The sequence below is a fragment of the Dufourea novaeangliae genome, unplaced genomic scaffold (assembly GCF_001272555.1).
Source record: "Dufourea novaeangliae isolate 0120121106 unplaced genomic scaffold, ASM127255v1 scaffold139, whole genome shotgun sequence".
NCBI classification, from domain to species: domain Eukaryota; kingdom Metazoa; phylum Arthropoda; class Insecta; order Hymenoptera; family Halictidae; genus Dufourea; species Dufourea novaeangliae.
In genome coordinates, this window is record NW_015374013.1 from 254,782 (window position 1) to 267,890 (window position 13,109).

General features: G+C 39.1%; 3 protein-coding genes and 1 non-coding gene across 4 annotated transcripts; 2 read left to right on the top strand and 2 right to left on the bottom strand.

The window, feature by feature from the left end:
- Positions 1–193: 193 nt before the first annotated feature.
- On the top strand, positions 194–1,964 carry LOC107188618 (TNF receptor-associated factor 6-like). The gene is made up of 5 exons (XM_015576937.1): positions 194–281; positions 377–514; positions 645–890; positions 1,154–1,398; positions 1,710–1,964. Exons 1-5 carry the CDS (start codon positions 194–196, stop codon positions 1,962–1,964), a joined length of 972 nt encoding a protein of 323 aa, XP_015432423.1.
- Positions 1,965–2,429: 465 nt separating this feature from the next.
- Positions 2,430–4,490, bottom strand: LOC107188682. The gene is made up of 4 exons (XM_015577012.1): positions 4,403–4,490; positions 3,476–3,553; positions 3,307–3,385; positions 2,430–2,835 (listed from the first exon to the last, which is right to left on the bottom strand). Exons 1-4 carry the CDS (start codon positions 4,406–4,408, stop codon positions 2,594–2,596), a joined length of 405 nt encoding a protein of 134 aa, XP_015432498.1. The 5' UTR covers positions 4,409–4,490; the 3' UTR covers positions 2,430–2,593.
- Positions 4,491–6,496: 2,006 nt separating this feature from the next.
- Positions 6,497–6,569, top strand: Trnak-uuu. The gene has a single exon. It is a non-coding gene; the product is annotated as a tRNA-Lys (tRNA).
- Positions 6,570–7,145: 576 nt separating this feature from the next.
- On the bottom strand, positions 7,146–8,583 carry LOC107188663 (ribose-5-phosphate isomerase). The gene is given in 5 exon segments (XM_015576993.1): positions 7,146–7,440; positions 7,520–7,843; positions 7,913–8,028; positions 8,292–8,352; positions 8,437–8,583. Coding segments are annotated over 5 exon segments (834 nt in total). The 5' UTR covers positions 8,581–8,583; the 3' UTR covers positions 7,146–7,251.
- Between the last annotated feature and the right edge of the window lie 4,526 nt (positions 8,584–13,109).

Sequence of the window (13,109 nt, forward strand, 5' to 3'; positions counted from 1 at the left end):
TTTTTATTTAAATCCACTGCTTTACACGATTATCGCTGTACACGTGATTCACGAAAGTGAAATAAAAAAAGTTTGCATTCCGATCATTCGAAACGATTGAATCTATTTTTAAGAACCGTGTGGTGGATAGACTTTTTCTTTACTCGAGCGGAAGTAATTTGAAATAATTTTAGATCGAATTCCTCTTCCTGCGATGACATCGTACGTTTTATTGTTCTTGTATCTCAATACGCTCTACTTAACTTGCTGTGTCGCAAGCGTTAGGAGCGCGCCGAAACTTTGTAAGTATTAACGAGGCAGCAGGAGGTCTTTAATTTTTTTTCAAATGAACGCATATAGATCACGGTTTTTTTAACACGAGAGAACGAATTTTTAGCCATGGCGGATACTAATGTAACGAGCGATGACGGAGTCACCGAAACGCAACATGCCACTTGCAAAATAGCCACGGAAGAATTGGTCGCGAGCGCACGTTCCACTGTCACCAGAGTGCTCACTGGAGCATGCAACGCAAGTGAGACATTATTTATTTTTTTAAGTGGAAATCATCCAATAATGTCCCGTCAATTCTCACGTCCGATCCAACGAGAAGTCGCGATATATATTTTTTTTAAATAACGTAAAACGTTGCGATCATCTTCCAGAGGCGATCGACGAGAAATTGCGAGCCCTTGAGATGAACCTGACCCAAGAACTGGATGAGATCAAGACGATCCTTCACGCGATACTAGAGAACAAAAGGGACACGTTCAAACTGACCGAAACATCGGACAAGAATAATTTAAGACGGTATTACCGTGATGGCGATCCTAAAGGTGGTACACGATCTTCCGGACAACACGAGATCGACACGTTCAACGACACCGTGCAAGAAGTTTCATCAGTAAATGGTACGTCTATTTTCTACATTTCAATTGAAAACTGCTCTACTATTGATTGCATTACGTATTCATGGGCCAAGAGATGCTAGGATAGCACATTCGAGCGGAGGGATCATTTGGGTCTTCAGGTGATCGTTACACTTTACACTTCCGGGAGTTATTATGCAATTAGGAGGACACAAATCTAATGGCAGATCGGGAACGATCGTTGCTTGCAGCAGATATATGTAACGAATAATGTTCCCGATAATTACATCTCTGATACGTTACAGGGTCTTCGAACTTATTCGTCTACCAATGGCAAATAAAGAACTTCGACGAGAAGCTGGAAAGCTGGGAAACCGCTCGTTCCGAGCGTAGCCCGACGTTTTACGCGGGTCAGAGTGGATACGGCATGTACATGAAAATGACACCGCGTTATTTTCCGGACGGTACTGTCTTCATGGCCGTTGGACTGACACGTGGCCGTTACGATTCCATCCTAAAGTGGCCATTTCCCTGCAAGATTCGCCTGGAGGTATCAAAGCGACCAAATGCTTGAAAATTAACCGAGAATTTCTATCTGTCCTCCCTATCCCAGATAGCACATGACGCTTAATGACGCCTTGAAGACGGCTTAAGGGGTCTCTCTACTGGAAAAAATCGATTTTTTACATTTTCTCAAGGCTTAATATTTCAAAACCATAATCCCAAAAGGATTTCACTTGATTCGAAATAATAAGGAAGTTAAAGGCGTCTTAGACCTAAAATAGCCGTAAAATGGGCGTCTTCAAGGCGTCATGTCCTATCTGGGATGTTTTCCAATTCCCATGGGTCATTTATTATCAGGTTTTAGATCAGTCCAATGAGCAACCGCGACAAGATCGACGTTCACGGATCTGGGATCCGTCCACGCTTTGCTCGGAATATTTTTGGGGCCGTCCGAAATTAACTGGAAAACCGGACAATCCCGAATGCGTGGGATTGAGCGTCCCGCGGCAGGTGGTGTTCGCGAAGCTGCCCGTTCCGAGCGGTCGTTCCACGAGAAACACGAGATACCTTTCGAACGGAACGATCACCGTCCAGCTGACAGTTTACCATTAACCTTCGTACACTGTTCGGGTCGATTTGGCTCCCAATTATATTTTTTCGTATAGACATTTCTCAATTAATTCGACACCAATAGATTACAGATATTACAACCTAGATAGCACATGTCTAATGACACATTGAAGTCGTCTTAAAGGCGCCTTAGACCTAAAATAGCCATAAAATGGGCGTCTTTAAGACGTCATGTGATATCTGGGAATCTAGCGTTAGGCAAACATAGTTTCTTAAATCGACTTTAATTCAGGCTTAATATAATTCAAGGAATATTAATGCAACACTGTTTACTGACCGGTGCACGATGGTTAAGTGGACTACACGCGGGTATCGTTTCGAAAATGAATCGTTAAACAATTATTCTACAACGACAAGCCGACAGGACGGTATAGTGTTAGTCTGTTTTATTGAAGTTTACCAAAGATACAAGCAACATTTGTAAAACGGTCTATACTATATGTTCCTCTCGATGAAACTTCTACTCTCTATCGTTCGAAACCGCGTGGTGTAATATAAATCAGACAAGGAACAGGGAATCAACGTAAGGGTATTGTTTGATGTTCACAAGCCACGGATCGAATCGTGATGCCGGGGTCTGCACCGTTTCGTGGATTCTGGCATGCTCGAAGTTAGTCCAATGAAGTCAATGGAATGTCGAGTCTCTTGTGAAGGGGCGTTCGACCGGCAAGATACACCTGCGGTATATCCGACAACTGATACTCGTTTGCCTCCCGATCGATCGTGTTCCGGATGTGCTGGGACGCGACTCTCAGCAACGCTTTGTAGACAGATACCGGAAGTCGAACGGTACCGCTTGATTCGTAGCCCTGGGACGACGGATTCTCGTGGTAACTTCTCTTCTTTCCGCAGCCTATAACCAATCAGATGCTCGAACATCATCCCCATTAATCATTGTACCCTCACGAGCATGCCAAATTAACATTCGAAGTGCTGTTTTAGACAAGAGCACGCAAAATTATGAAAGAAAATTTAGAAATGGCGTCTGGGCAGGGCCGTTTCTGGCGGGGGTACAGAAGGTGCCCTCGCACTTGGGCGGCCGCAGATGGTTTATTACATGTAAAACTTGAACTGGTAAGAATTATAATCATAAGTTTTCTCATGATTATGCAAATTTTAGCCCAACTGAGTTTAATCAAATTAATTGTATATGTAATCTTGGTAACAGTACTCGTATACAAGAAGGAACTATCTTTATGCACATCCCAAAATAGCATATGACATTTATATATCATTATTCCAGCCAACAACCCAAGAACGGCCCTGCGTTTGGGTACGCAGTTTCCTACACAAGGGTAAACACTACGAGACAATTCCGATTTACCGGTGAACGCGTTGCAAAACGGTCTCTTCATCTTCAGCGTCTCGTCTGTCGTGAATTGTTCGAACGAATCTTGCTGGATCTAGAAAATACAAAAAAATGGCCCCTAAGTCGCGAACATATTCGATTCTCATGGAATGAGTTTATTCGTTGTACAGTTCATTTATTGTACCTTGTTCTGTGATTGCTGGGACCACGCGACCTCCGCGAGGAACGCGATCATCAGAACGCAGGAAACGCAGCCGATCGCCTGTGACCGTAGGAAAAGATTCGATGACGTCGATGGTAATTAACAAACCTCGTTAATTCGCGAAAGTTAGCCGACGTAGCATCGAAATCACTCGATAATTACCGGTCGTAATTTACTAATAAGCAACCCCGGTTACATAAGTGTCACACGTATAAAGGTTTCGAGCATGTCGACTGTGTGTAATCTGCTTATGACTTTAATCAGGTTTGCACTGCGGTTAATTAATGTCCAACGATACCGTCCCGGTCGATCGTTCCTCCGAGCGATGCGTTCGTCATCCGTGCAAATAATTACTTTTAATAGGACCGACGGTCAACCCGAGACGAGGCACAGAAATATAACGTATCGATAGATGATACTGGCAAGAAAAAAAAGTGTGACAATACGATTCCGAGCGCACCACCGTTACGATAAAAAAATAAAATCTGATCGAACGAGAATTCTATGTTACACGTACCGATAGGTACTCTTTACGCGGGAGTTTCGTCGATAAACATCACGATAAGTAATTTCGAATGTAATTATATTGTTCACGGTGACGTTAAATTCCAGAACTAGGCGCCTTATTAAGAAGCTGTCAGCTGTCGATTGGAAAGGAAGGATTATACATCGCGGAAACGATATTCCTAAGGTCCGTTACGATCGGAAAAACTAGCGATACTTGTTCAAGGAAACAGTTAAAAAACCTTCTTTTTAAAGAATACGAAATATCGAAAGATGAAAAATCTTGACAAACTCGGGTCTTCGACATTCAACGCAAAGTATCGTTCCGAAAATCTTTCGGGAGATATAGGAGAGTCACCGACCACCGAAGAACCGATTCAATCAGACGAAACGGAAGAAAGTTACCTTCATGTTGGATTTTCACACCGATCAGCGACCACGACACAAAGAAGGATCTCTGGAGATGCTCGATGGAACGTCTGTACTTCGTAGTCTCGAATTTCCCGTGAGTTTGGGGACACCTTCCGACAAAGGATCGTTGCTCGTGCAAGCGGTCGACTCTCTGTATGAGGGATGAAATCGCGCGTCGCCTCTTCAAATACACCACCCCCACTTCCCGTCACCCCGTTCGAGGGCGTAAATACCATGGCCCGAAGAACGCATGACCGTTCATAACGGTCCCCGCAACGACACGTTTTATGCTCGTCACCGAGAAATGTGGTTTGTCCCATGTGTGTCCTCTGCAATCTGAACTGCAGAAGAAGCGTATATAAATTGTGCATTTCGTCCCCGTTCATTTTCCGCCGTTGTCGTGTCGAACGGGGCAAGAGAGTCCTTGGCTCTAAGGATGAATAGTAACTGCGTTCATTAACACTAGAACTACCGACGATAAACGGATATTTGCTCCGATCGGTGGATAAACGTGAACAACTTTTGAAAGTTTAGAAATTTAGAAATTTAGAACTCGAACACCTAAGTTATTCCTGCTACTGTTGAAAGTAAGAAAAAAATGACTAAATAGGATGTACATGGTTTTAAGGCGTGCATCTGACGGTGATAAAAAAATCCTGTGAAGGTTATTTTAACAGTTTTTTCAAGGTCATCATATTTTTTTTTCAAATATGATCAAATATGATATGTACATACATATTTCAGTTGATCTCTTTCGGGGTGGAATCGATGTCTTTCCGAGCGAAATTGTCCTAATCTTCTTCGACTGCTTCCCTGAAATATTAATAAATAGGTTAATAAATGGATACACTTCTTTGAACAGTTCGATTGAAAAAAGATATCTAATTACAATCTAGCAAGAATGTCTAAGGAAGCACAAATAATTCGATTCTGAGGAATTAACGTTTCCTATTCCAGAAATTGTTCGACAAACGTCGAGGGATCGTACAAGTGCTCCGAGAGCACACTAAGGAACGTTTTAATAGTTTTCAACCCCCTGCAGCAATATCGTGTTTTTTTCCCCCGTCGAATGAATAAGAGGATAAACGAAATTCGGAAAATATGCAAACACCGAAGAACAGAACGTCGAAACGTGAAACAACGATCGAAGCAGGAAAACGGTCTACGAAAAGCTGACCGATCAGAAACTGTGTGTAAATCAAAGAAAAAGCAGTCGGGGTTAAGTACTTACAACGTTCCCACATCAGAACCCGCTGAGTTACGATAAGGTCGTTCAACCCTTGGGCGATCGCCCCTCCCTCGGTTCTTGTTCATTTAAATTTTTCAATCGTGTATTTTCGGGACACGCTAGCCGACCATCACAAATTCTCGAATTTTTTCTTGATTTTTCATTCAAAAAAACATTAAGTAATAAGTATCAATGGTAGAAAAACTGTTCCAATAATTAACAGATTCGTTGTGCGTATTTTCTTCGAACATCTGAAAATAAAATTTGTTTACTCTTTTTTTTTTAGTTTAATTTATGACAACTAGGAAAGATCTGCTTGTGATGTTGTAAATAAATTAATAACAACCATGAACTTCTTATTTTTAATACGAAAAGTTTACAGTTCTCAGTCCTTCCAGCTTCGAATACTGCTACCTTTCATTTTCCTTTTTGCAAAGTCGTTCGAGCGGCTTTCAATACTATACTGAATATATGGCCAGTTTTAAGTTAATCGACTTAATATTGTAAATCACGACGGGTTCGTGGCTTATGAATAAGACATGCGTCGGGAGTAGTATTACTGTTGATATATGGCTCTCTTCACGCATAAAATGGATAGACGCCATAGTAAGAAGTACCTTTATTCTTTTCGATAAAAACGTCTATATGCATGTTATTTTATGAAAATTCACTATGTGAACGAACGAACATTTAAAGAAGGAAAAGCAAATATATATTGGGTTATACTATCATTGTTTGCGCGAGTGTTCTTGGCTCCTTAATTTTTTATCGTTTCTTAGATGATATTCAACAATGTTACAAAATATTATTATTTAAACAAAGTGCAAAATTATATAACAACAATAAGAAAGTCATTTAATGCCTGGATAGCTCAGTCGGTAGAGCATCAGACTTTTAATCTGAGGGTCCAGGGTTCGAGTCCCTGTTCGGGCGTATATTTTTTGTTGTGGTTTCATTTTTATTGATAAAATGATACACAATTGAATCGTTTTATCATGGAAAAAAACAGATAAAAAACCTAAAGTTGCGTAACCTTATCGGATAATTATTCCAAACGAGTAACAACGATAAGGTTGAATTGAATCATTCAGGGACATGTTTCATGTTTCAGAAATGAAACGTAATGCAGAAGAAGTCATAATATAAAAATCAATATTTCAATATTTATTACCAGTTGTTTGATATCACATAATTATATCATCTTCACGTAGAGCGTATAATTACTTGAGCACCGTCTATAAAACACTTAAAATAAACTTATTTATTGAAACGGAAGACCTGTTACTAAATATAAGTGTTAAGTACATCAAGTAATCCGTTTGTTCACCTATCAAAGTATAAATATCTGAAACGTGAGTACAGAGAACATTCAGTCTGTATAACTCGATCTCCTTACAGATCAATTTTTTAAAAGAAATAACACGAAGTTGCGACAGATAAAAATATACGAAGACAATAAAAAATGGAAAATGGATGTTAAATAAACATGAAAATGGATTATCACTTCAGAGGTGGGCCAAGTAACCCTTTGGTCATGTACTAGCAAACTAGATTTATGTCAATAAACATATATCATAAGAATCCCCAAAATTAAAATTAATATTACTAAAAGACTCTAGGACTGTTCTTTAATGCTACCGTCAGGCATGCCAAAGAATGCTTTCTTTGCCATTTTTATGAAGAGGCCTGTCTCAACGACTCCAGGCATCATTGAAATGTCTGTATTGATTTTGTTCCAATTGCTCAGATCCTCAGGGAAATGCCAGTCCAGGATGAAATTACCATTGTCTGTTACAACTGGACCCTGCACATAGGATAGATAAACAGTGTAGTTGAAGTAATCCTGTTCAATACTAAAAATATGAGATTGAAGAAATTCTTACAGCTTTGGCTAAAGCCATTCTAATCTGTACATTTCCCCCATAATTGTCTTCAATGCGTCTTTGAATGGCAGTATATGCCATAGGAACTACTTCAACAGGAATGCATTTTGAGAATTCTTTCTAAGAACAATTAAACTCAGATAATAAAAATAACTGTAAACATTGAAGTTCTTACTCCTGCAACACTCACGTATAATCAGCTATTATAACAAATTGGTCAGCACAAGATGCAACTATTTTCTCTTGAAGTAAGCATCCTCCTCCACCTTTAATGAGATTCAGATCAGAGTCAACTTCATCTGCTCCATCAATTGCACAATCCAACTGTTAATGTTTAAGCGACTTAGTACATATTGATTTTACGTGTAGCAGATTCAAAAAATTGTTCATTACTTTTGGATAAGTTTCTAGATCACCCAACGTGAGGTGATTATTCAATATTAACTGACGAGCTTGAAACGAGGTTGGAATACAAATAACATTAAGGTTTTCTTCTTTCACTCGTTCGACTGAAAAATATAATAATTATTTTATTCACTATTTATTACAAATTCGGAAACTGCACAAGTAACAACTAATAACATATTCCATGAAAGAATATATGTACTTGTTTTAATTTAATTAGGAAAAAAACTGCGACCGTGTCTGCTGATCAGATCAAAGATCACATTTTACGATTGTAATATATGCAAAATTTACACACGACCCAGTCGAACATAAGAGAAATGCGTTGTAAACAATCATGTTTATGTGTAAGATAAAGTAGCGTTACCGAGTCTGCGAACAGCATAAATTATAGTAGACCCGCTACCAATTCCGATAACGCTGTTATCCTGTAAAACAATGGAAAATTCAAAAAATGCTAGAACGCCGATCTGTAACCTGACATTATAAATTCCACTTAGGACAAAACTTACTTGTACATATTCATCGACAGCTTTATAGGCCGCGATTTTTTTAGCGTTTTCCAAGGGTCCCATTTTTAACAAAGTCCTTGGAACGGAATAAAAAACGTTTGTTAATGCACGGCACCGTACACCTAAAATTCCGCTAAGTACCATGCGTGCATACTACGCTACTGAATCGTAGTATTTTCAGAATCATTCTTTGGTTATGCCAGCCGCACGCCGCACGTATGACAAACCGCCTTTCAGGCACATGTTAGGCGGCAAAATTCAAATTCAAATTTCAAATCATTCCGTTAGAACGGTTACTAGGAAATTTAAAAAATCAAACATAAACATGGGGCAATCGTAAGGGTAAACGTGTAAACAGTGACGGTCAATCGAATTTCCATTATATTCAGCATCAGAGGCGAATAACACAAAATACAACAAAACACAATTTACATTTCAATAATTATTATGTATAAGATTTCACTTTAATTCTCTATTAGTACTTCAATAGTAATATTCGTCTCAACACTTTTCCGTTTCAACGTGTCACGCGCAGTGTTTCTATTTTATCAACGTAATCTCTTTCTCTCTCCCTCACTCTCAATCTCCACTCTCTCTCCCTCTCACGCGTTCATTCATAACGCTCGTACATTTTTGTATGTTATCGGTTAATTCTTAAAAATCAGGTAAAAATTCGCGAACCATCATCATACGGGTGAATTTTCTTCGTGTGTACGTATTCGAGCGGGCTAGGACAAAAATCGTTAGCAAAAATTCATGTTTACGACACGTTGCTGTCCCGAGCGGCGATTTCATCGGGATCAAAGGGTGGGCGAGATCCACTTTGTTACAACAAAGGGGGCAAAACTTTGGCCGTCGTCGATGATCAAGGCCGAATTAAGGTAATCTCGCGGAGTGCACAATAATCGTGTAAAATCTATATAATGGTATACCGATCGCACAGGGGATCAGCCTTTGCGTGGATACGACTAGGACACATCTGGACACGTTTATCACCAATTTCTCGTCCTATAAGGGTTCTACGCGACAAACTGCTTCACACAAGACCTGACGAGGAACGCGAACACCTCGTGTCAAAAGCATGCATACACACACACACACACACACACACACACATACACATATATTCAAAGCCGATGAATTCTTTTTTTAAATCGTCTTTTCGTGTCTCTTTAGGTTCAAGCGATCGATGACGCTTAATAGGGCCGTGCCAAGGAAAGTTGTTACACGACAACGCTAATCGCAGTGTTGTAGATCAATGTTTTCGTGTGGTGATAAACATTTTGTCCACTTTGAAGACAATCGAAGACTCTTCCTGTCGAATGGCTCTCAAAGGGAAAAATTGTTCAAAGAAAAAGGAGAAATATGTGTTCCTTATTCTTACCCCTCTTGTACAGGCATAAGCATACACTTGTAGTAGAGAGACATATGCATACACACAGTAACTCTCTTTTTCTCTCTTTCGTTTTCGCTGTCTCTCTGCCCGACGAACTAGAAAGGACTTTGTGTGGGGAGACTCTTCCTCTCGTCAACTTTCTTTTTGTTTTTTCTCCTTTTTGATTCTAACCTCCTATCCCGTACACCACCCTTCGTATAAGTGTGAAACGATAAGGAAAATGAAAATCATGTCTAGGTGTTAAAAAGAGGGTCACAGAAGCCGCCTACGTAGTTTCTTTAGCCCACTCTTTTTTTTTTCTCCTAGTGTTGATACATTATATATGTAATATGCGCTTTGCTAGCTTCTACAAAATTTCTCTATCGTGCTCTCCTCCGTACACCACTCGCTTTTTAATTTTTTTCCTCCTTTGACTAGGATTACAGGTTAAACTCCTATTTTCACGTCGTGAAATATACCGATCGATCGTACGAGGAATTGTCCACGTTCGGGACGATTCTTCTTTTGGATGAAACGTGGGGGGGACATCGTTTTACGCGTTCTTGCGATGGATTTCATCCAAAAGATTCACGTCTCCAGCGCGTTGTCTTCTTTTGTTGATACATTACATATTTGGTAACACGTTCGAATTATTCCGTGAAATGATATAATAAAAGAATCTTCCATTTGGTTATTGATTGCAAACAAGTGAGCCTTAACCGGATATGATGCGATTTTACATAACGAAATTCTTGTGAAATTTGTTCAACAAATTAATCGATGCTTTTCGTTTTTACTACTGTTTTTGTGTTAATTTACTGAACGTATTACTTCGAGTCTTCTGAATTCCTTGCGTTCGACACTTGAATATTTTCACCTTTTTCGCTGTTTTCTGTATCCGTTCAATCGATTACCATGAAATTTCTTAAGAAAATGAAATCTCTGACGTGAGGAAGGCAATGGCGACAGTTCTCGATCGTGCATATATATGTATATATATATATATATATTTATATATCACAGTACAAAAATACTGTGGAAAATATAGTATAATAAATATTCTTAATAAAAAAGAAAAGGAAGTTTCCTTTCTCACGTTTACAATGTTTTGGTTTTTTTTTTTTTTTGTAATTTTTCGTTAGCAATCCTTTTTCTTTTTTAACCAGAGAGCTTCTTAGAACGGTAAAGTACAGTGATCCGAGAGTAAATTCGATCGCGCATCATTTTAAACGTCAACGACACATCCCCTTCGTGAAAATTATCGTCAATTGTATTTTACAGACTTTGTTGAGCCACAATCTACCTACTGAGCCCTAATTCATTAAACACTAATGAAAATCGATTATAACGATAAGAAATCGGTATCATTGATAAGAGCGTAATATTACGAGTAATCGTCGAGATCCGATCGAATCGTTGACAAAATTTCCTTTTTCTTACTTATCCCAACGAGACAAGATCGTTTTCTCGATCACGTGAATGTTCATTCGCTTTATCATCGTGTTCGGTCTCGAACTTCCGGCAGCATATTATTAATCAACTTTGCCTCGATACGTGTGCACACTTACGTTAAGTAATCGCGATTAAAAATAATATGCACGATTCACCTACGAACAATCACAATCATTCGAAACAAGATATGTTAATTTGTTTCTAGAAGCAAAGAGGGATATTCTTTAAGATTTAATTTTTTTTTCTTTTTTATTCGACGAACGAGTAGACGAAAAATGTGCAGATTGAACAGGTTTTTTTTTGCGCGTAGGCGAGCACACGTGTTACACACACACAGATATACCTTGTCCGAATCTCTGCGCGACGTTCTTTGTCATACACAGTATATTAAGTGTATGCATGTATACATATATATATATTATTTATTTATATTCATACGGTAGGCAACGATAAGTAAAATATAGTTTAAACACGAAATCGAGATTTCGTTTCGTTCGAAGGGACAGGGTTGTTCGTCGAATAGAGAACGGGGGAAATGTCGTACGCGTGCCTATTCCTCACTCTCTCTCTTTGACTTCGCTTCGTCGCGTGACCAGATCGAAAATTTCATTGATCAGCGTCTGATTCTCCGTGAAATTCGTTGTCAAATTTACGACGTTCGATCCAAGACCAAGGGAGAGTCCATTGAACGTTCTTCTATTTTTTTTTCCAACGGAAACTTTCTCGTGTTCCGATGCTCGACGAGGCGCGAATCAAGGGCGTAAGAAAAACATTTTAATCCACGCAAAAATATCACTTTTTCTTGTTTTTCGTCTTCTTCTTTCTTTCCTTATTACTTTTGCAATCGCAAGAACAATTTTTATCTTTTTTCGCTTCATTTCTTTTGCTTTCGTTATCGTCGATCGTTTGATTCATTTTTTTTTTCTTATTCCGTCCTACGGGCAAAGGATATCCGGGAGAATCGTCGACAGAAAGCTTCGACCAGAATGATTTGCTTCCAAAGAAACCTTTAATTTTTCGAGACAAATTTCCGATACAAGTGAAATCGAGATCCCCCGGGGGAAACGGTTCTGTTCGGTCGATTCGCTTCGTCTACCGGCTACACGAATTTTTTTTTTCTTTTCTTGTTTCGTTCGAGAAGAAAACTAGCATTTCATGTTACGTCACGCATAATCGAAAATGGATGAACGGAACGAAACGAAACGAGGGGGACACAAATCATCGATGGGGAACGCGCGAGAATGTTACGACGATACTCCGAGGCACCCTTTCGTTCTTATGAATAAATATATATTTATGTATGTGTGTATATATATATATATATGACGAAGGGAACGAAAGATCGTAACGATTAAAATTAATAACAGTGTTCGGATATAGGTACACAAGCATTCGACAAAGCTTCGAACAGGCATTCGTCACATCGAAGACATTTCTCGGGATATATCCGTGAGGGGGAGGGGGTGATATCCCCACCCCTGCTACATGATAGGCGATTAAAATTATACACAACCAAAAAAAAAAAAAAAAAAAAAAAAAAAAAATTTTTCAAAAAAAAAAAAAGGGGGATGCGTAGTGTTTCTGTTTCTTTTCCAGAGATTTCACAAATTTCCCGAAGTGACGTGGAAACAAGGGGGAACACAAACTCGCTGGCGGCCAAGAACAGCAATACTCGGACTAAAAAACGATCGTACGCGTGTTAACTAATTTTGTGACTATATTTGTGTGAGAAATTATTGATTCGATACGCATAGCAAATCGAAATTGTTATCGATGGGCTTTTTATCGGTGGTTTTTTTTTTTTTCGTTCGCTCATCGATCAACGCAATTGATTATTATATGTACA

Excerpts from the sequence above, each read along its gene's own strand:
- LOC107188618 (XM_015576937.1), top strand. The coding sequence starts at position 194 with ATGACATCGTACGTTTTATTGTTCTTGTATCTCAATACGCTCTACTTA. Across the intron at positions 515-644 it reads CACTGGAGCATGCAACGCAA|AGGCGATCGACGAGAAATTG; the intron begins GTGAGACATTAT and ends ATCATCTTCCAG. Across the intron at positions 1,399-1,709 it reads CCTGCAAGATTCGCCTGGAG|GTTTTAGATCAGTCCAATGA; the intron begins GTATCAAAGCGA and ends ATTTATTATCAG.
- LOC107188682 (XM_015577012.1), bottom strand. Across the intron at positions 3,386-3,475 it reads CCCAGCAATCACAGAACAAG|ATCCAGCAAGATTCGTTCGA; the intron begins GTACAATAAATG and ends TGTATTTTCTAG. Across the intron at positions 2,836-3,306 it reads GTTTTGCAACGCGTTCACCG|GCTGCGGAAAGAAGAGAAGT; the intron begins GTAAATCGGAAT and ends GATTGGTTATAG.